Here is a 23098-nt window from a genome sequence, read left to right as displayed (position 1 = left end):
AGAGGATGAAGGGGGCAATCGAGTTAGGGCCCAGTTAGGGTCTGCGGAAGTCACCTTGGGCAGCTAAGAATATATTGCATTAATTTCAAGTTGAACCTTTAAGTAGAGCTACTACTCTTCCTTCCATTTCTTAATGATGTGCACCACGTTTGGGGGTATGGTGACCTTGTGGAAAAACTTAAATTGTACTTGTTTGTGGGCTGTCTGGTTGTCTATCCACTTTCCATGAGTCCTTTGCAAATCTCCATGAGGGGCACCCACATTGAGCATGACTTGGTGAAGGCAATTGCATGAAGGATTTTGACAAGCCACACGAGGTTGGAAAATTAGGTTGGCAGGGTCTTGAAAGTTGGGATTGATAGTATGGTAATTGATTCCACGATGACCCGCTATGCATCTCAATATTTTGCTATGTCTCTTGGTTTTGAGACCATATTTATAAGTCATCCGATTGTACAGACTTACTTTCACTAGGAGGTAGTCAAGGGTGATCACTTAGGTAGGCAGTTGGTGCAAAGATGTTGATGACGATGTGCTTAAGCGCCTTGGCCTCTAAGTTTTGGTATTTGATTTGCAAACTTTCTTGCCCTACGATGGCTTGAGGGTATGTTGCATAGAGTGGGATAGCTGATAGAGTTGATGGTATGACATCCATTAGTATGGGGAGCCTTGTAAACCACCTCTATTGGATGAGGAAATCTGAGGCTAGCATGGTGTAGGGAAAGGGGGAGGCTTGGGATAGCTTGTCCCAAATTGGCCGGGGGCCAGTAGCTTGGTTGTTTCCCTTTGGATTTTGATTGGAGTTCGTGCAGTCTATGGATCCATATGGCCTTAATATGAGTTTGGAGGCCACTGTATGTGATCATGATTGTCTAGAGGGTACCCTAGGCATGAAGTGTGATGATGCTATTCCATTTGCTTAAATCTAGCTGATGCTTGACCCTGCATTGGGGGGTAGCAATCCGAGAGGAGGTACCTAGCTTGGATGTTGCAAAGTAGGGACCCTAGGATCTGAAGTGCCATTAAGGTCTTCCAAGTTTCTTCACCTTGGAAGCTTAGAGGGCTATGCATCAAGGACTCTAAGTGCTCGCACCACGTCTTGGATTTGGATGAGTGCCCTCACCACCTTCTCATCCCTATTTGACTCATATTAGGCAAGTTTCTCTCTAAGTATGTCGCACTTGGTAGTGATTGCCTCTATCTTTGCATGCCTCAGTCACTCAATTACCTCCTCTTCTAGCAATTTTATCTCCTTGTGTTGGGCCTTGTAGCATGTCCTTAGGCATTTGGATTTTGTTTCTAGCTCCTATCTTTGCTCCTTGGCCTTGCACTTCACCTCAATTTCCTTTGTGTGGCTTGCTCACAAAGTGTGGTATTCTTTGTGGAGTGTGTGGAGCTCTCTGGCTAACTCCATAAGTCGATCTTGGAGTGCACTTTAGTTCAACTTGAGCTCAGTGTTGTGTGCTTAGAGTTTGCTTTCCTAATGCTTAGCCTTCTGATCATTGTGGAGCAACACTTGGGGAGGCACCTAGTGCGCAGTATGTGCTGCAAGGTTTTGGTTGCCCTTACTCCCTATTGGCTAGACATGTTCCATGCCTCTTGCATTTGATTGTAGATGAGGAATTTTGACTTGAAGTAGAAGAGGCTATTCACTTTGGAAGATTCATCTAGGTGGCTTGCTGTTCTTTGAGTGCACTCATTGCAATGACCCTAGGTCATTAGGCTAGCTTTAATGTGTTGTGGGAGGGGAAGAATGAGCCATTTAGCTTGCATTTGATGTTTCCTCTCTTAATTTAGTGGCCTCTTGTTGACCAGTCCTCTTAGTGTTCCTCCCCTCCACCCATGCGCCTTGCTCATCATCGTACTCCTTTGTGTCTATTGAGGCATTAGACTCCTCTTTGTGTGCCCTAGACTCTCACATCCAACCACCTTGCAGTAGCTTATACATCAAGGCACCAAGGGGGGGCATTGAGATATGTGGTGCCTTGGGCAATGCATGAGTAGAGGATTGGAACCAAGAGCTTGCTTCCCACAAGTTCAAGGAGATTGTGTCCCGAATTAGAGCAAGCAATGCAAGGATGTACTTCACTTCTATAAAGGGGCCACACTTTTGAGCAATAAAATACACAAGCTCTCAAGTCTCTCTACGAGTATGAGTCTCAGTCTTATAACCTAATTGAACTTGAGTAGTCTAGTTCTTTATCGTATGTGCAATTAGATTAGTTTAAGCTCATTGTAGCCATGTATGTTTGAGGCGCTCATGTTTTCACATATATGTATATGTGCGTGCACGTGCGTGTGTGTATATGTTTTCGTAAGTGCATGCGTGCAGTAGGCACGTGTGTGTGTACAACACTATTAAATAAGAAACATATAATAAAACTCAAATATAAAAAAATTATAAGACATGCTTCAGAAATAAAATAAAATAAATAAATAAACAAATATAAATAAACAAGTAAGTACAAGTACTCGTGAGCACTGCCTTCAATTGGTTCCGTCAAAGGAAAACAATTGTCAAGATGAATGAATGATTAATTTGCAACACCTGTGATAGAAGGCCGAGTATAGGAAAGTTCGAATGATTTGCAAACTGAGAGAGAGAGAGAGAGAGAGAGAGAGAGAGAGAGAGAGAGAGAAGTAGGGGGCCACGTGGCGAAAAATGGTGTGGGACACTTTTTTATGAAAAGTGTAACGATAGCGCTACCTAGAAGGCAGTGCTAATAAATAAATAATAATAATAATAAATAAATAAATAAATAAATAAATAAATATATAGTGGGTGTGTAAAATGATCTTGTAAGAAAAAGGGCAAAGACACGCTCAATTTGGTTTTAGCTGAGAAAACACTGCATTCATTTCGGCCTAGAAAAGCCCACGTCGCTAATGGGCACGCAAATCCAATTCTTTCGTTTCGTTTATTCACTTTGACGGCAATATGCTCGCATGGCAACATCCGCTAATACCAGTGTGGACGCTGCAGTCCAAGCCACCAATGACGATGCTTCTGCCAGCAAATTGCAAGTCTCCTTTCCTTTTAAACTCGGAATTCGTGTCCTGTGTGGTGGCTTTTGGATACGTTTTCTGAATTTATTTCCCAGAAAGAAGTACTTAAACTCCAGTTTGGCTTTTCACATGCATATGCTGTCCTCTCTCTGCCCTGGCAGGAGTCATTTTTGTTTTATCTGGGCAGACTAAGTACAATCTGATTAATGTCGAAACTTTACCTGGAGGCTTCGTGACCCAGAAAAAATGAACGGTCTGGCCCTCATTAAGTAATCATCTGGAAGTATACCTCTTTCTGCAAACAGAATCAATAAAAGCTGCACACTACTCTTGCTACAATGTGATGATTATGGAGCGATTATGCAGCAAAGCTTTTACATCATTCAATGACCTTAGCGGATTCTTGAACACGTTTTTCGTGGCCGGACCTTAAACATTAGGCGATTATCCATACTTAAAACCAGAATATTTTAGGAAGTCTCTCACCAAAATGGATAAAGCAAGAAGTGTGCACTTGTAGGACTTGGAAGAGGTGGCATCAACCTTTATAAGGATTCCAAGACCTGGCCGTAGAGGAGGGTTAAAGTGTGTTGACTATCCAATGAGGATGCCCACGTCTAGTCAGTTGGTTGGTATAACTATTCTGAACCAGATCATATATTGGCTTCTTTGCAAAACTAAATCAGTTGAGTCTCATCCTTATATGCACGATCACTTGCAAATACATCGTTGAACATAGCAAACCTTGATGGTTCCGCATGATGACCCCAATCATCATGGAATTAGATAATTGCTAGCAGTTTCGCCACCCAGAGATGAGTTCTAAGCTCTGAATCATCTCTGAGACTGAGGTCTGGATCATTAGTCTTGTTGATAGAGAGGGCGTGTGTTCTATACCATAGTACTGCTCTGAGGCCCAATTACCCTAAGAATAGAGGTATCCATGTCCACTCTTTCTCAAAGCATGTTTTCCAAGACGTGCACAATGGGCCACCTACGTTTAGAACTGTTTCGTATTTCAAGGACAGTGCCCCAAAGCAGTTCTAACTTGGATAGTTATGACCGTTGGTACATTTGCAGTTCTCTTATGTGTCTAGAGCTCAACTAGCGTTGGCTTCAATCTCACTCATGGCTATTAGTAACTTTGTGTTGGTGTGCATTTAAATCGTGGTCTACATAGCCTCAATCCTAGGTTACTTTCAGGCCTGTGTTAGACTATAGTTAGGTAGCTAGGTTGTGTCAGGAACATAAGATCCTCACCCACAAGTATTACATTTTCTTGCTTGGATAATGATTAAATACTTTTAAGAAGTTTTCAAGACCTTAAATTGTAGATATGAAGACAGAGATCAGTATTGCATTCGTTTGATATTTGTAGCCTGAATGACGTTTTGACACCATTCTTAATAGAAATTCCTGAAATATTTTCTCATGGATAAGCTATATATAGCTAAAAATTTAGTTATAAAACTTATTACTTTATGTTTGGCCAGCACTGATTTTGCTCTAAGTCATGAATTGTTTGATGCCCTTAAATGAACAGCATTAACGCTGTCATCACGTTTTCCTAGATATGACGCAGAGTGTTTTGAACATTGAGCATACATATTTATTGGTCAAAATTGAGTTGAGCCTGTGTAAGCTCCTCAGCTATCCATACTTTGGTACCCTTCAGCTTGTAAGATTGACATCAGTTGAAGACTGAGAGTCTTTTGGTTTTGATTTAAACTCTCTGATTAGGGCTACGCCTTCACGGTAAACTGCCCATTTTCCATCCTTTCTGGCAGCCTTGACTTTAGCTAATTCAATTGCCTTATTCTTGAGTTGAGCCTATGTAAGCTCCTCAGCTATCCATACTTTGGTACCCTTCAGCTTGTAAGATTGTCGAAGAAGCTTGATCCGCATATCTTTTGACTTCAGTGTAAGGATTACATGACCTTTATAGTGCATAATAGAAGTTGGCCTGGAGTCGTCATCATCTTGCTCATCATCATCCACCCATTCAATGTTGGGCAAGCTTGCTTTGATCTTTGTCAATATTTCACTATATGTGTCCTCCTCTTTGTACCAATCTTTTGGGAGTCCCCCTATTCTAATCTTCAGCGCATTATCACTTCTAGCTTCGTGTTCTTTGATCTCTGTTTGAATATCAGACTCAGTAGAACGGAGTTGTTGAGAGGAAGCACAGGACTATCACAGAGACATGTTTGACCATGTTGCGAGGGAGGAATCTCTCGAAAGCTTACTGGGAGTGAAGCCGTGAACAGTGCCGTTCACATCCTCAATAGAACCAAGACCAAGGTGGTTGGTGACAAGACTCCATACGAAGCTTACTATGGTAAGAAGCCCACGATATCTCGTTTACGGATTTTCCGTTCTAAAGCATTTGTTCATGTACATAAAGATGAGCTGACGTTCCCATAGCCGAAGATGTATCTTTGTGGGATACAGTGAAGAATCCAAGGCCTATCGCCTCTTTGACCTGGAAAAGAAGAAGATCCTTATCAGCAGGGACGTGATCTTTGAGGAGTCAGAGCCATAGCCTGCAGAAGAGGTTCTTGAACTTCCGTCATTAGCCCCACCCAAGGTCACCATCCAAGAGGTGGAGATGACTGAAGACCCCGAGGAGGAGGAGCCTGTTGTTCCAGAACCGGCTCCCAAGGTGACTCCAGCAAAGACACCTCCATCAAAGAAGAAGCTACTGTAGTGGTGTTTGAAGACTTTAGCAGACTCACGGGTCACGGACATTCCCGAGAGCAGTTCTAGAGTGCAGTGGTCTCAACGCAACATGAACACTCCCTCCGTGAACTACGCTATGGTGGCTCAGCTTGAGGAGCTCCGTTCCTTCCAGGGAGGAAAGGATATTCCAGAATGGCAGGAAGCCATGCAGGCAGAGATGGATGCCATTTTAAAAAATGACACTTGGGATTTAGTGCCCAAACCAACCAAGCGGAAGGTCATTGGGACTAAATGGGTGTACAAGCTTAAGTTCAAGTCAGATGGGAGCTTGGACAAGTACAAAGCGAGATTGGTGGTGAAAGGCTATGCACAATCAGAAGGACTTGACTTCGACGAGACCTTCACTCCCACAACTAGGATGGTGACCATTCGGACAGTCATTGTCTTGGCTGCTCATCACAGTTGGCCTATTTTTCAGATGGACATCAAGTCTGCATTTATTAATGGAACCCTGGAGGAGGAGGTATATGTGGCACAACCACTAGGATTTCAATTCCAGGATCCCCAACAAAAGCCCGCAAATTGAAGGAGGCCTTATAAGGGCTGAAACAGGCCCCCAGAGCTTGGTACCAGCGGATAGATGTTTTCTTTCAGAAGATCGGGCTTTAGCGGAGTCCATCAGAGGCAAATCTTTATCTTGACACAGAGAGGGATTTGCGGCTGGTATTGATTCTATATGTGGATGACCTCATCATTACAGGGGATCATACGAAGAAGGTTGCTCAGGTCAAGAGACTTCTCATGGAGGAGTTTGAGATGATTAACTTAGGCATACTTCACTACTTTCTTGGGATTGAGGTGAAGCAGGGAAATATGTAACAACTAACTATCTAATTTCTACTGCAGATCACGGGAGCAGCACCATGAATCACCTCCCAGCCAAATCTTGCTGAGGCTAACAAGCAGACAGAGATTCTCTGTTCGAAATCATACGTGAATAATTTCCTTCTCTTCTCTCTCTAGCCTCAACAAGCCCCAATTCCCTAGATAGATCTAGATGCCACATGTCATCCATATAGGGCCTTCCTAATGCAACATTTCACCCCTCTTTTGGGATGCATTAAATTCTTTGCCCCTAGGCACAACCTTTGCATTAGGCCCTTGGCCTTAGATCTACCTAGTCTGGTGCTATCAGCCCTCACCTAGGACCTTGACATTAATTCCCTCCCGATCATTTACATGAAGCGCAAACAAATATATTACAAAGATAGATCCTTTAAGGGAAATGTCGACTGATTCTTCCGAGGTCATGCTACCTCGGCTAGAGCGTAACATTCCTTCCCTCTTCAGACATCAGCGTCCTCGATGATAAACTCTGGGAACACTCTCCGCAACTGATATACGGATTCCCAGGTAGCTTCGGATAGAGGTTGACCATGCCATGCAACCAACACCGTGGGTATCTTCTGATTTCGTATTTGCATTGTTCCTCGGTCCAGGATTCTTGTTGGTTTGCACCTTGCAATATCCTCTATCTCCTGAAACAAAACCACACCTTCGATTAGTGAGTCACCTGTATGTAAAAATTTCTTTAAGCGTGAAACATGAAAAACCGGGTGCACCTTACACCCCTGTGGCAATTCTAATTTATAGGCTACACTGCCTATTCTCTTGAGAATTAACCACGGCCCACAGTATCGAGGTGATAACTTAGCACACTCTCCTGAAGTCAACGACTTGGAGTGTGAAGGAACTCTGAGAAAAACTTTTTCTCCTTCCTTAAATACTCTTATAGACTGGTTTTCATCCGCATACACCTTGGCTCTATCCATAGCCTGGCGGATATTAGCTCTCGCAAGTGCTAGCATCTCAAAGTACTGAACACTACTCTTAAGTGTTCACGATGCTCAGTAATACTTTTACTGAATATCAGGATATCGTCAATAAAATGTACTACGAACTTTCCGATATACGGACGTAGCAAATCGTTCATAAGCATGACGAATGTCGCTGGAGCATTGGTAAGTCCGAAGGGCATTACCAAAAACTCATAATGACCAAACCTGCTTGTGAAAGCGGTTTTATGCACATCCTCGGCTCTAATCCGGATCTGATGGTAGCCACACTTAAGATCTATCTTGCTGAAAATCACGGCTCCATGTAATGCATCTAGCAAATCATCAATCCGAGCCATCGGATACCTGTGCTTAACAGTGATATTATTCAATGCTCTGTAATCTATACAGAGGCGAAACGTACATCCTTTTTCTTCTTTAATATCATTGGCGAAGCTAAAGGTGAGAAACTTGGTTGAATCTGTCCCAACTTGAGGTATTCTTCTAGTTGTCTACGCACCTCCGCCTCTTCAGTAAAAATCATTCTATAGGGAGGTCTACTTACAGGTTCTGCCCCCGGGATCAGTTCAATCTTATGTTGAACTTTCCGCTCTGGAGGTAACCCATAAGGTAGTTCATCCCTAAAACATTCAGAGAACTCCTCTGTTATAAGATTAGCCAGCTTGGCCATCTCACCACTTTGTGCAAGATCAGTGCTAGCCGAAGAATCATCAACCGGCTCTACCAATGCTGTGCAAAGGAATTTAAACTCTTCCTGAGCTTTTCGGATTTCCATCACGGAAACCAACGGTCCCTCAGGTATATCTTTTTCACCTCGCAAGACATAAAGCACATCATTTGTCACCACAATGTAAATATCCTAAGTCAAAGTACAGTTGACCATTTATTTGATCTTAATTAAAGAATGTTATATGTGTTAATTACGGTCAAAGAGTCATTTTAATGGTCAAAGGATTGACTACGGTCAAAGATACTTGACTCCAGTCAAGTAAACCTGACTACGGTCAGAGAATGTTGACTTTGGTCAACAAGACTTGGCCTGCGCCAAGAGGGTTAACCCCGGTTAACCAAGATGTGCCAACTCCGGTTGGAGAGACTTGGCTATAATTAAAGCGCCTTGACCTTTGGTCGAAGCTCTTTAATTATAATCAAGAGTGTTGACCTCGGTCAACCAGAGAAAATATATATATATATTTATTTATATATATATTTGTTTAGATGTGCACATGTGTTCAGTGGGGACGCCCACCGTGACTAGGATTAGTCCACAGTGTGTTATTTTGCATGCAAAGCGCTAACAATTAATGGGTACCATGGTGGTGCGCTTTAATTAATTGTTGCAGGTACTAGGAAGGATTATTTTTCCTAAGCGAAATGGGAGCCTGACAAGCACCTAGGAAGCGGTTCGTGTGACCGAGAGCCTTGAAGACTCCAGAATGGCCCTAAGTGGCTTGTAATAAGAGTTAGTCTAGATTGTAGACAAGTGGCATGTTGCCAATTTGAATGGGGTTTGAAGCCCTTGTAAAGAAGGATTTCTTTTCACGTATGAGGAGAGAGACTTACGAGACAGCTTCCTGCTGAACTTTTGTAACAGTTTTTCTGAAAGTAATAAAGACCTTCGGGGGGGTCCAGCCCGACAATTTGTCCTGGGCCCTAGTGTTTGTCCAGAGAGAGGGAGAGCTTTGGAGAAGGGAGAGCTGTGGACAGTTTTTAATTCAGTTTCGGTTGTATCATTCATCTTGAATTGATATACGTGCTTTTTCCAATCAATGGCTGGATTCTTCCTAGAATGCCACGCCATACCCAGGGCTATATCTGCATGAGCAAGCTTGGTCATTTCAAAATCAAGCTTCTCAACATAGTCCTGAATCCAAAGCTCCAACTGGGTAACCCTTTGGTCCCATACTTCAGTTGAACTTCCATCTGCCATCCTGACTGTATACGCATAGTCAGATGGACTTGTCTTTAATTTCAGCCTCTTCACGAGCTTGGAGTTAATCACATTGTGAGTTGACGCCGAGTCAAATAACACAATGACATCATGATTGGCCACTTGCCCTTTCATTTTAATTAACTCCGTATCATTAAAGGCTGTATACCCTGTTGCTGCGGGCTTAGATAGGATGTTATCAGGTGCACTCGTCACTAGCTTAGCAACAGACACACATAACAAACAAGGTACTAACCTCTGAGAAGATCCTGCTAGCTGAATCTGCATCTCTTCCGCTCTGGGACTTCCCTCCATCTCCATGTCGCACTCTGAGATCACCATCTCAGCCATCCGACGATCTTTGTTAGGAGGACAATCCTTCCACTGATGAGGCTGAAGGCAACCAAAACATAAGCCTTCTCTCCTTGCTTTTTCCCTTTGTTCTGGGCTCAAGGGAGACTTAGACCAAGCCCGAGCTGCCATTGGGGTTACTTTCCTCTTCACTCCAATGGTGGTACTTGGTTTAGGAGTTTCAGCCGGTCTTGCCTGCTTGGCTTGACCACTCAGCTGCGAACCACTCCCTCTACTAGCCCACTTCTTCTTAAACCTAGATTTCTTCGGATACCCATACTGGGTTCCAACCTGTGCAAACCCACTTGGCTTGCTGCCCTTGGCATCCTCATAGTTCAGGGCTATAGCTATTGCATCATCTAACGTGTTCGCGTACTTGGCCCGAACTTCCATTTTTATTCGATTATTCAATCCAAATATGAAATCTTTCACTTGGATTGATTGAGGCAGGGGTTCGTCAACCTTCATTACACTCTCTCGAAACTTATCAGTGTATTCTGCCACTGATAAATTTCTCTGACGAAGGTTCCTATATTGATCCCAAGCTCGGGATGCTTCGTCAGGAGGTAAGAAGTGTTTCCTGAACTCTCTTTTAAACCCCTCTCAAGTTGTGGATGCTATACCATCTTTTTGTTGTTTAATCCACCACCGATTCGCTGCCTCACTAAACATGTGGGTGGCCTCACGGATCTTCTTAATGTCATTTCTGATTTCACAAATGGCGAACGCCTCGTCCCATTTGTGTAACCAGGTCTCAATGACATCGGAGCTACGGTCGTTCATCCGACCAGAATACTTTTCCGGTCTGTAATTGGCAATATTTGGCACTTTAGCCTTCCTAAGCTCGACCGTATGGACACTAGACTCCGGTTCCATTGGAGCCTTTCCCTTCTCCTCTCGAGAAGGTCTGGCAGACATACTATGTATCGCTCTCCTAAGTTCGGACTGCCCTGCATTGGCCTGTAATTGCTGCGCTAACAACTGTTGCAAGGCATCCTCCAGCAATGCAATCCTGCCAGATAAAGTGTGAGCTACTGGGCGCGACACCTGCTGGGTCGGCCGGACTCCTGATTCACCAGGGTCCCTCCTGGAAGCTCCTTCTTCTGCTTCCATTCTGTTCAATGGGTGTTTTGGTTTGTTTTGTTTTGTTTTGATTTGTTTTTGTTTGTTTGTTTTTTTTTAATTTTTAAAAACACCACTAGAAAGCTGTATTTACAAGCTGACACAATTCAGTGTACTAACACTCTGACACAATTCCCTATACTAGGAAATTCTTGCAATCCCACATTCACACTGATCAGGCATTTAATACAGGCATATATCTCAGATGGCGCTTTTCCCTATACTAGGGAAATTCCTGCAAACTGACTCTGACTGAAGCACACAGGCATAATTTGCCCTTGCTACAACATTAAAGCCTCATGTAGGCTGATCATTCACGAGATCCTGTCTATGAAAGTAGAGCACCACCCGACTAAATCGAGAAGAAAAAAAACAACACGAAACTAATGGAGGTCAAAGAAAGCTCCCTGGTCATCAACGATTTCACCACTTCTTGGTTCCTTGTAAATCCCGCCAACAGTCCGTAGTCACAGCCTTGGATCTCCCTCGACAGTGATGAGTGTTTGCGCGGCCTTTTATACTTGCCTACCCTGTTCAAGCCCTGCGCTTCTGCGCCCAATCTGCGTCCCAGAGTGTCGCTGGATCGTCGCCCCAGTCACTGCTTACGAGCAGGTTGCTTGGCGTTGGAGATCTCTGAGCACACGTGTGCCAAAGTAGCAGATCACGGGCTAGCCAGCTTGCTCTGCGCCACCTCTGCGTTCCAAATCACAGCTTACGTGCCAAATGATCTCCCCGCTCACGAACTACTGCTATCTGTTCCAGCACCACTCCAGGCCTGTTGTCGATCACGTGAAGGACCGAATTCCTTGCCTATCATGTGCTCCACGCTATCGTCCGCTGCGTCGTTGCAGTCTGCCCGTCGCGTGGGGTTTATGACCAAATGTTAAGACTAGCTACAACTATGCCCCACTTCCCGTCGCAATCTGCGTCAACAGAGATCACTTCGATATTCGTCGATTGCCCCGCATGGGATCTCCGTTAATGTAGTCCAGCACCAATCGATGCGTAGGCCAATTGTCCGTCGTCACGTCGCAGCATCACACAGTCGGCCCGTCGATTTGGCGCTCAGGTCCTTCGACGATCCATCTCTATCCATCACGTGAAGGTCACAGTTGGACGACTCGCCACCTACGCTCCACGCCTATCTGTCGTCAGCCACCAGGCCTCATGGACGTTTCCTTATAACCTGCGACCCTTCAATTCCATCGAATTGCCTTACGGGAACCCTCCGCTCCAGCAACAGCTTAGACACCTGCGTGTCCCGCTTCTGCACGTCACATCTCCTGTGCCTGGCCTGGGCTCTGATACCAAAATGTAACAACTAACTATCTAATTTTTACTGCAGATCACGGGAGCAGCACCATGAATCACCTCCCAGCCAAATCTTGCTGAGGCTATCAAGCAGACAGAGATTCTCCGTTCGAAATCATATGTGAATAATTTCCTTCTCTTCTCTCTCTAGCCTCAACAAGCCCCAATTCCCTAGATAGATCTAGATGCCACATGTCATCCATATAGGGCCTTCCTAATGCAACATTTCACCCCTCTCTTGGGATGCATTAAATTCTTTGCCCCTAGGCACAACCTTTGCATTAGGCCCTTGGCCTTAGATCTACCTAGTCTGGTGCTATCAGCCCTCACCTAAGACCTTGACATTAATTCCCTCGTGATCATTTACATGAAGCGCAAACAAATATATTTACAAAGATAGATCCTTTAAGGGAAATGTCGACTGATTCTTCCAAGGTCACGCTACCTCGGCTAGAGCGTAACAAAATAGCTGTATCTTTATTTCATAGGAGAAATATTGCAGGGAATTGCTCAAACGCTTTCAGATGGAAAATTGCAAAGCAGCAGTGACTCCCATGGAAACTGGTCTGAAGCTGAGTGTGCGTGATCCATCTCAGCCGGTTGATTCATCACTGTATTGACGCATGGTGGGGAGTTTGCTTTACCTCACCAATACTAGACTGGATATTTCCTACGCAGTTGGATTGCTCTGTCAGTTCTCCGCCACACCCAAGAAGCCCATTGGGACGCAGGTATGAGGGTTGCTAAGGTACTTGAAGGCTACCTACACCTACGGCATCACTTATACGACAAGAGGCATTGAGTTGGGAGGTTTCTGCGATAGTGATTGGGCAGGTGATATTTGAGAGGGAAGTAAAGTGGGAAGAGAGCAAGAGAGTGAGAGTGAGAGACACACTATTGCGGGTGTGAAGAGATGAGTGAGTCACACCACAAACTCACTTAAGTTTTATTAGGATTAGGTTTACCCTATGACTGTCTTAAGACAGTCATAGGTGTCCTAACTTTAATTCTTTAATATAAGGGTAGGCAATGTGCCTTTACCCCAACAACCTCCCACCTAAAGGCCAATGTGCCTAAAGGGGAGAAAAGAATAAAAATACAGCAATATACAGTTACTGTATACAAGACCATAAAGTAAGAATGGTCTCATCCTAATCCCATGATGTGGCGGCAATGTGCAAACCGCTCTGTAGGCAAGCTCTTAGTTAGCAAATCTGCAGGATTATCATCAGTATGTACTTTCACAAGCTCAAGACGCTTGTCTTCCAGTACCTCCCTGATGAAATGATATTTCACTTCTATGTGCTTGGTCTTCTGATGAAAGACCGGATTCTTTGCCAACATGATAGCACTCTGACTATCACAATGCAGAACTGGCATATCGCCTGTAATGCCCAAATCTCCCACCAGCCGAGTAAGCCATATTGCTTCCTTGCAAGCCTCAGTGGCTGCAACATATTCAGCTTCTGTGGTTGATAGTGCAACGCATTTCTGCAACCGAGACACCCATGATATAGCACCTCCTGCAAATGTAAAAATATAACCGGTAGTAGACTTCCGGTTATCTGCATTCCCTGCATAGTCTGAATCTGTAAAACCATGCACCAATGCATCCTGCCTACCATAGCATATGCACAAGTCTTTGGTACCTTTGAGATACCTCAAGACACCTTTCACTGCTTCCCAATGCTGCTTGCCTGGATTTGCCATATACCTGCTGATGACTCCCACCGCAAAAGCAATATCCGGACGAGTGGCAACCATGGCATACATCAAAGATCCAACTGCAGATGCATACGGAACCTTGGCCATTTCAGCCTTATCATCATCTGATCTGGGGCTGTCCTTACTGCTGAGTTTTAAATGTGGAGGCAACGGGGTACTAATGGACTTTCCCCCCTCCATTTTAAATCTCTGCAGTACTTTGTCAATGTACTCTTTCTGTGACAGAAACAAAAGTCCCTTGGACCTGTCACGAGTAATACGCATGCCAAGAATATGATTTGCATCACCCAAGTCTTTCATGTCAAAAGACTTATGCAGTTGTTTCTTCAAAGCACTAATCTCATGCTGAGATTTACTGGCAATAAGCATGTCATCCACATATAGAATGAGTAGCATCAAACTGCCATCCTTTGCCCGTTTGGTGTATAAGCAATGATCGGTCTCACACCTATGATACCCTTGGGACTGCATGAATGCATCAAACTTCTTGTACCATTCTCTTGGTGCCTGCTTGAGTCCATACAAGCTCCTTTTGAGCTTACACACAAGCTGCTCTTTCCCTTTAACAGCATATCCCTCTGGCTGACTCATATAGATCTCATCATGGAGATCTCCGTGAAGAAAAGCTGTCTTCACATCCATCTGACATAAATCCATGTCAGCATGAGCAACAAGAGCCAACACTGCTCTCAAAGTAGTCATCTTGACTACAGGGGAAAAAATCTCATCAAAATCAATGCCCTTCTCCTGCTTAAATCCCTTGGCAACCAATCTGGCCTTATACCTCGGTAAAGCATTGGAATCCACTTTGACTTTGTAAACCCACTTACATGGCAAAACTTTTCTGCCTGCAGGTAACTGCACCAAGTCCCATGTATCATTCTGAAGTAGAGAGTCCATTTCTGACTGCATGGCTTTCTCCCACTTCTTTTTCTCTGATCTTCCCATAGCTTCCTTGAAGCTGGAAGGCTCACCACAATCTGTTAGCATGATAAAATCAGCCACATTATTGGCTCCTGGAACAAACCTGGCAGGAGGCCGTTGTGCACGGGTGCTCCTCCTAACAAACTGTTCCGGATTAGGCTGCTGTCCAGCCTGTTCTTCATGCATAACAGGTGGCTGTACCACCGTATCTGGCTGTTCTACAGCCCCATCTGTTGGCACATCCAGTGGTGCATTATTGGCAAAATTTTCTGGCTGATTTTCAGCCTGTATACCCTCTTGAACAGGGTGATCTGCAGCAGCCTGCTGCTGCATATAAATGGGCAATCTGTGCTGTCCAACATCATCATAAATAACCCTCCTGTATTCCACAGGTTGCACGGGTTCCTTGTGTACACTATCTTCTTTAAAGATGACATCATTGCTGCGTATAATCTTCCGTTTAACGGGATCCCATAATCTGTACCCCATTTCACCTTCATCACCATATCCCATAAAGATGCATCTGATAGACTTTGGATCCAGTTTGGTGCGTAGATCTTTGCGTACATGAGCAAAGCACTCGCAGCCAAATACCCGTAAGTGCTTATATGAGGGTGGCTTGCCAGACCACACCTCCTCTGGCACTTTCAACTCCAAAGCCTTATTTGGTGACCTGTTAATAATGTGAATTGCTGTTTGCACGGCTTCTGCCCAAAAGCCATGGGGTAATGCAGCATAAGACAACATACATCGAACCTTCTCCTGAACAGTTCGATTCATCCGCTCACTTGCACCATTTTGAGATGCATTATGAGGGGCTGTGAGTTCCTGTTTGATGCCCTTAGCTTGGCAAAACTGCACAAAAGCATGTGACACATACTCACCCCCATTATCGGATCTGAGGCATTTCAGCCTACGACCTGTCCGATTTTCAACCTGAGCGACAAACCTCTTGAAAGCATTTAGGGCATCTCCCTTATGCTTCAAGAAATAGACCCACACCTTACGTGTAGCATCATCAATGAAAGTAATAAAATATTTGGCACCCCCTAGTGATAACTGTGGCATCTCACACAAATCAGTGTGCACTAGATCAAGTGGTGCTCTATTCTGGGGAGTCCTCCTCTTATGAGGAGTCACAGAATGCTTGCCAAATATGCAATGATCACAAGTAGGCAAATCTGAAAATGAAAGAGATGGCAGATAACCCAAACGTGACAGTTCTTTCATTCCTTTAACAGACATGTGTCCCAACCGGCTATGCCACAATGAAACCTTTGGCAGCTCGGTTATGGCAACAACATGATTACCGACACTGGAAACATAAAGAGGGTACAAGGTATCACTCTTAAAACCCTCAGCCACTACTGTCTGGCCATCAGTAATCACCCATTTGGAATCCCCAAATGTGGTGTGGTAACCACTGTCATCTAATAAGCCAGTGCTAATGAGATTTTTCTTGATTTCCGGCACATGGCGAAAACCATCAAGCATAAATGACTGTCCATCAGGAAATACTATCTTTATACTGCCAATCCCTGCAATTTGACATGCATAGTTGTTCCCAAGATGAACAACTCCATGAGTACCTGTGTAGGAAGTAAACCACTCCCTGTGAGGTGTAACATGAAAAGAGGCACCTGAATCCAAGAGCCAGGTGTGCATGTTATGGCCATCAATAACCAAAGCATGTGCTATTACAGCAGAAGAGCATAAAACATCATGTATGTCACTGTCACTGTCCTCTGCTGCAACATTCACTGCATCTAATTCAACTAGCGTGGCCTTGCCTTTGCCTTTGCTTGCATTTCCTGCATCCTGTGATTCAGCCTTCTTGGCTTTCTGATCCCGTATGAACTTGAAGCACTTCGACTTCACATGTCCCTTCTTGCCACAATAAAAGCATTCAATGTCCTTTTTGCCACGGGACTGACTGCGGGATTTGGACTTACTAGCAGATTTCCCCTTCTGCTGAGTCCTGCCTCTATCCTGTACCTGCAAAGCATTTGAAGACTTGCTGCCCGCATTATTCTTCCTGCTCATCTCCTCCATAAGAAGAGAGCTCTCTACATCAGCATACATAAGAGTAATATTCGAATTAGACAGGGTGGTCTTGAAAGTGTCCCAACTCTCAGGGAGGGTACACAACAAGAAAGTGGCCTTGAACTCCTCATCAAGATTCAACCCCTGTGCAATCAGCTGTGTAAAGATAGCATTGAACTCACTCAAGTGTGAGGTCATAGCTGTACCTTCCTTCATGCGAAGATCGACCAGCTTCTTCAGCCAATAAACCTTACTGGCTGAGCTCTTTTGGGCATACAATTCCTCTAGTCTCTGCCATAGACCATAAGAGGTCTTTTCAGCCTGTACATTGAACACAAGAGTGTCTGAAATAGTGAGCATAATAGCTGCCCTCGCAGACAAATCAAGCTCTTCCCAATCATCAGCTGCCATATCAGATGGCTTGACACCCTTTACCCTTATGGGCTTAGCAATCTTCTTTAACAGAAGAACATTCAAGCACTGTTCTGCCCATAATGCATAGTTATGTGCTCCTTCCAGTTTCTTTATGTTCAGAATTGAAGAATCACCTCCTCCTGATGCCATATCAGATGAGGAAAGTACCTGACTCCCTGGAAGTAAAAAGACTGAATAATAAAGTTCTGATTTCTCAGAAAAGTCTGCTCTATTCAAGAGCCAGTAGCACTCTCAAAAGTGCTGTTTTTACTGTCAGTAAAATCTGCAGCAAAACAGTAAATGTCCCTGCAAGTACTGTACCTTCTGACAAACTGTTCTGAGCTCAAAGAGGCATAAAAAACAGTAATTTCAGACTGCTGCTGCTGCTCAACAAGAGCTTAACAGTGCATAATTATCTGACAAAACCACTCAGACTGCTGTAAACACTGCTGTACTGACTGTACTGACTGTACTGATCACTTCTCCCACCTCAGATGAGGTATGTCACTGTCTCAAATTGCAGAAAATACTTGACTAACACCCCAAAAACAGTAAATGACTCTTCAGCCTGTTACAAAACCTGCAACAGTAAATGGGATAAATCCCAAGCAATCACCCTTATACCAAGGGGAGAAAATGCATCTGAAGATCTCTGTTGGTGACCCAAGTGCAATCAAACAAAGTCCGGGCAGAAGCCCCTTGATCTGACACCTGAATCAAGTGGAGAACACCTCAACAATGAGGTAGCAAGCAATATGAAAATCTCTCTGACTCTTGTACCTGACAATGTGCAAAGCATAGACTGCCTCTGTGTACTCAGTAACAACACAAACCACAAAGTACAAACACCCAGAAGAAAATCTTTTGAGCACTGTCAACGATGGGCAGTTAGGGACCGAGTAAACTCGATGCGCCCTGACCAAGCGTGGCTCAACTGAGATTTTCAGAGTGTGTACAAAGAATGTGACCTGCAACAAATGTCACCAAATGCACTGCGGAAATAAAGCAAATGTGTGCTCCCTGGCTACACACTGCCTCAAGGCATAGACTGCAAACACATCTAGGCAAAAGCCCTTTGATAATTTCACCCAAAACTGAGATTTTTCCTCAGTAAATGCATAGAAACTCCGGCTGTCCTGCTGTACTTGTGTCCTTGCAGCAGCACACTTCCCCAAAAAAAAATTTTGGACAAAGATCCCAAGAATGTGTACCTCCCTGCTGTACACAGATCGAGAACAAAAGACTGTGTAGCTTCCTGTGGGTGTGGCGGCGTCGTCCGTACAGCTGTACGGAAATCCGTACGACTGTACGGCAGTCCTTGGTGTAGGTTCGCCGCTCTGTACCACTGCCTGATGCAGGCCGCCCTGGAGCTGCCCTCGACACAGCCCACACAGTGCTGGTTACCAGGAGCTGCAGCTATCTGCCAAATGCGCCGCCTGCGCAAAAAACGCCGCCTGCGCCCTGAACTGCACCGCGCCGTCGCCGTTCAGCTCCCGCGCCGTCGACTGGTCTGCACCGCCCGCCTGCTGCTGTCGCAGTTCGTCCGTACAACTGTACGGACGACGTACGGTCGTACGGCGCTGCCCGTACGTCCGTACGGAAAAGGGAGAGAAAGCTAGGGAGAGGAGGAAGCTAGGGAGAGGAGAGCTCTGATACCAGTTGAGAGGGAAGTAAAGTGGGAAGAGAGCAAGAGAGTGAGAGTGAGAGACACACTATTGCGGGTGTGAAGAGATGAGTGAGTCACACCACAAACTCACTTAAGTTTTATTAGGATTAGGTTTACCCTATGACTGTCTTAAGACAGTCATAGGTGTCCTAACTTTAATTCTTTAATATAAGGGTAGGCAATGTGCCTTTACCCCAACAATATTGATACTTGAAGATCGACCTCTAGATACTGTTTCTTACTCTCATTAGGAGCTGTGTCATGGCTGAGTAAGAAACAACCTACTGTCGCCCTTTCATTTGTAGAGACAGAGTACAGGGCTGCTTGTACAGCGGCATGCGAAGCATTGTGGCTCAGGTGTATTTTGGAGGACATGAATGTGGCCCAAGAAGATGTGATGGTGGTTATGTGTGACGACCAGAGTTGCATTAGCGATCGCCAACAACCCCGTGTTTCACGGTTTGCTATCTTTCTCACCCCTTCTCTTTGAGTGTTGTTTGAGCTGCGATCAGGAGTGTGAGGTGTGAGTGATTCTATCCTCTATTTCCAACACTTGGGCAGTGATTTTTTTCTTGTCTTTCACCTTGGATATAAAGTTCCATCATACCCATCCAATACGAGGGTACCCATGGATCCAAACAAATATGACATGAGGTTTTTGTTGCAAATATCTACATTGGACCGTGTTTCCACCGTCAAGATGAGAACTAAGGTGGACATGGCAAAAAATCCGAGGTTAATTGCTGTCTAATTGATTCCACAAAGGCATTGTACCCTGTGCTTGTCAATGCTTGATCAAGAGACTATATAAGTTATGGGGAGACCTTTGCGGTAGTTGTGGTACTGTATGAGAGGGTCTCAAGAATGGGTCTCACCGTGTTAGGATGGACGAAACAAGGTTGTCCTTTGTCACCGTCTTTGTTTGGCCTCGACATCAATGAGTTGTTCATGCTCATTCGTATTCTCAAGGGAAAGGGCTCAACCTACTGTTGCCTACCAATGCTGTGTCATGGGACTATGCATGACTCTCCTCAACTGGGAAACATCATACTGAAGATCAGGCCCTGTGTGACACAAATATATCAAGCATCCAAAATCTTGCTGATAGAGAGCAGTCTGAAAAGGCTTAGTGGCATCATCCAAGGAGAAACCGAAACCAGACTCCACGGGAGTAGAAACTAGTTTACAATCCTCAAATTGAAATCTGTGTCCAATGCATTTGGACTGGCTCATTATAAGACACCCCTCAACATGAGCAAACTGAATGCCAAGATAGTATTGAAGCTGGCTCAAATCTGTCATTTCAAATGACTGCTGCAAATCAGTGTTAAAAGGCTGCATATGCTTGAGTGTAAGGTGCAGTCACAAGCGTATCATCAATATATAGAATAAAATCTGCTGCAGACACGAAGAGTGCTCTCTGTAGGACTGTTCTGAAAATCCATGTTGATAAGATGAGCATGTACCTTGGCATACCAAGCCCGGGGTGCCTGCTTCAAACCATAAGGGATTCGTGCAAATGGCATATCTAATTTCAGATCCTTTGATCTCAAGACCAGAAGGTTGAGAGACATACCTGTCCTCATGCAAGCCTCCATGAAGGAAAGCCGTTTTGATATCGAGTCGATGCAATTGCCCATGATGATGGGCTGCAATAGCAATGGCATACCTAATAGTAGTAATGCATGAAGTGTGTGCAAATGTCTCCCCAAAATTAATGTCCCACTCCTTAGAATCAATGCCAAACTTCTGAGATGGGCTTTGTAGTAGTCAACTCTACCGTCAGCTGTCCTTTTGAGTCTATGTATCCACTTGGTGCCTATAGCACGCTTGCCTTTAGGCAGATCACACGATCCCAACTGCCATTGTGTTGAATTGAGTCTCACTAAGATTTCATACCTTCCATCCAACAAAGGCATCCTTGTGACATAGTGGCTCTTCATTCCAAGCTGTAGCAATCAATGCAATGTCCACGAAGTGTCCTTGCATGTGACGAGAAGCTGCTCTTGTACGGCCAGACAAAGGCTCAGCTTGTTTACTGTCCTTTAATGTATTTAACAGCCACCTAGGGACTGCTTTTTGTTGCCTTATAACAGCCCTCTCTTCAGTCACTGCTTGTTTTGTGGTAGCTTAATGTTGAAGAATTCAGGCTGAAAATAAGAATGCTGTAAATCACCTGCTAGTGGCTGAGTTGGAGCCTCCACGGACTCATCATAGTCTGAAGCAGACTTGAACAAGGGCAGTAATGTATCAAAGACATCAGAATCAACAATGGTTGGCTGTTTTTGACTGTCCAGCGATGGCATCACATAATTTTTGGTAAAGACAACATCCCTACTGATAATAATCTTCCTAGTACTTGGTTGGCATAGCGGATAGCCTTTGCTTTTGAAACTGTACTTGAAAGCTTTGACATTCGGCTTGGAGCCATCAGTCAGATGTCTTTGCCATCCAACTTTGTGGTATAAGTACAATTCAGTTCTTCCAGATCGTGAAGGAAATTAGATCCATATTCAAATTTGTAACTTTTCGTGGTTTCAAAATTTTGATTCTGTAATCCATATATCTGCTGAATGTAAGAAAAAATTATGGTAATTATCTTATTGTTTTTGTAACAGATCATGTGTGAAGAAAGGTTACATTGTAGACAAATATGTGCAATTTTTTGTTCGACGGCCACTTAAGAGATCACCTATTATCAACCGTGGTAAGTTACAAAATACTGGCAAACCATTTTTTTTCCCAACTGCTTGCAATGTCGCTTCTTCTTTAATGTGCTTTTCTCACTCTTGGTCTTCAATGATGTTATTTTATGCCATCTTTTTGTCAAAACCTTCACAGGGCCAATCTTGTTCACACTCATATATCTGTAATTTGCAATTTAACTTGTTGCTTTGACGATTTAGCAAGTAGGATTTTTTTCATGGTTGGGATTAAACTTATATGGCAGATTTATTATGCTATACAGCCATTATGACAGGTGCTGTGAACAAGAACAGACAAGAACTTTCACAAAAACTGGAATCTTTTACTGGGTGATCCAGCAAGTCACAATAGAAATAAATACTGTTCCTTCTATTTCAAGTTAAGAAAGCAAATCTAAACAATGTGATGGTTGTTAAATGTATGAATGATCACTGGTAGAATTCACATTGCAATTTAACTTGTTGCTTTGACGATTTAGCAAGTAGGATTTTTTTCATGGTTGGGATTAAACTTATATGGCAGATTTATTATGTTATACAGCCATTATGACAGGTGCTGTGAACAAGAACAGACAAGAACTTTCACAAAAACTGGAATCTTTTACTGGGTGATCCAGCAAGTCACAATAGAAATAAATACTGTTCCTTCTATTTCAAGTTAAGAAAGCAAATCTAAACAATGTGATGGTTGTTAAATGTATGAATGATCACTGGTAGAATTCACATGGTAATCTTTCTCCGCCAAAATGTGACTTTAAATAAAGAGATGATACAATAGAGATGTAAGCCCAACAAAGATGGATTCCTATCGTCGCAAGCTCTAAATGAATTCATAGAGGGAATATATCACCACCATAGATACTACAGAGTGGGTCTAGGAGGCCTTTTGCAGGCTGAGAAAGAGAGGGGTCATCGGGGGGATGTGGTATTGGATGGGCTGGAGTGGCAGAAGATCAGGATAATGGGTCGTTAGGGCGAGGTCTGGACTATTGACCTGGATATAGTCTTATGAGGTTGGGAGCACATTGGCGCCTTTGGCTATGGGAGGGCCGGCCTCTTTGGGATATTCAGTGGGACTCGGGTGAGTGGTTTTGGCATGCTTCATGTGGGAGAGGAGAGCACACATGTGAGTGTTTTTCAGCCTATGGCTGATTGTATTATATGTGTACTATACTCCCTTAAAGGCACACTGCCTTTAAGTGGGAGGTTGTTGGTGTAAAGGGTAGTGTGCCCACCCACTTGTACAGTGCCCATGTATACTCATATATATATGATAGAGGAATAAGTTGGAGCATAGGCTGAAAAACAAGATGACCAGACCATCATCCTATGCCCATCGGCACTTTACAATGTGCAAAGTGCATAG

General features: G+C 44.0%; 1 protein-coding gene across 1 annotated transcript in view; it reads left to right on the top strand.

Annotated features, from left to right (window-relative positions):
* Nucleotides 1-2810: 2810 nt before the first annotated feature.
* SBI1 (Leucine carboxyl methyltransferase) overlaps nt 2811-23098 on the top strand; it is an 89150-nt gene continuing 68862 nt past the window's right edge. The window contains exons 1-2 of the mRNA XM_087394382.1: nt 2811-3020; nt 21646-21734. Of these exons, the coding sequence (XP_087250508.1) occupies nt 2947-3020; nt 21646-21734 (163 nt within the window). The 5' untranslated portion in view covers nt 2811-2946. The remainder of the gene's footprint in view (nt 3021-21645; nt 21735-23098) is intronic.

This window comes from Dipteris shenzhenensis, chromosome 2, assembly GCF_047967505.1.
Source record: "Dipteris shenzhenensis isolate YYH24624 ecotype China chromosome 2, Dip_SZ_1.0, whole genome shotgun sequence".
In the NCBI taxonomy this organism is placed as follows: Eukaryota; Viridiplantae; Streptophyta; class Polypodiopsida; order Gleicheniales; family Dipteridaceae; genus Dipteris; species Dipteris shenzhenensis.
Note: the sequence above shows the minus strand (reverse complement) of the source record. Positions and strands in the feature narration are given on the sequence as shown.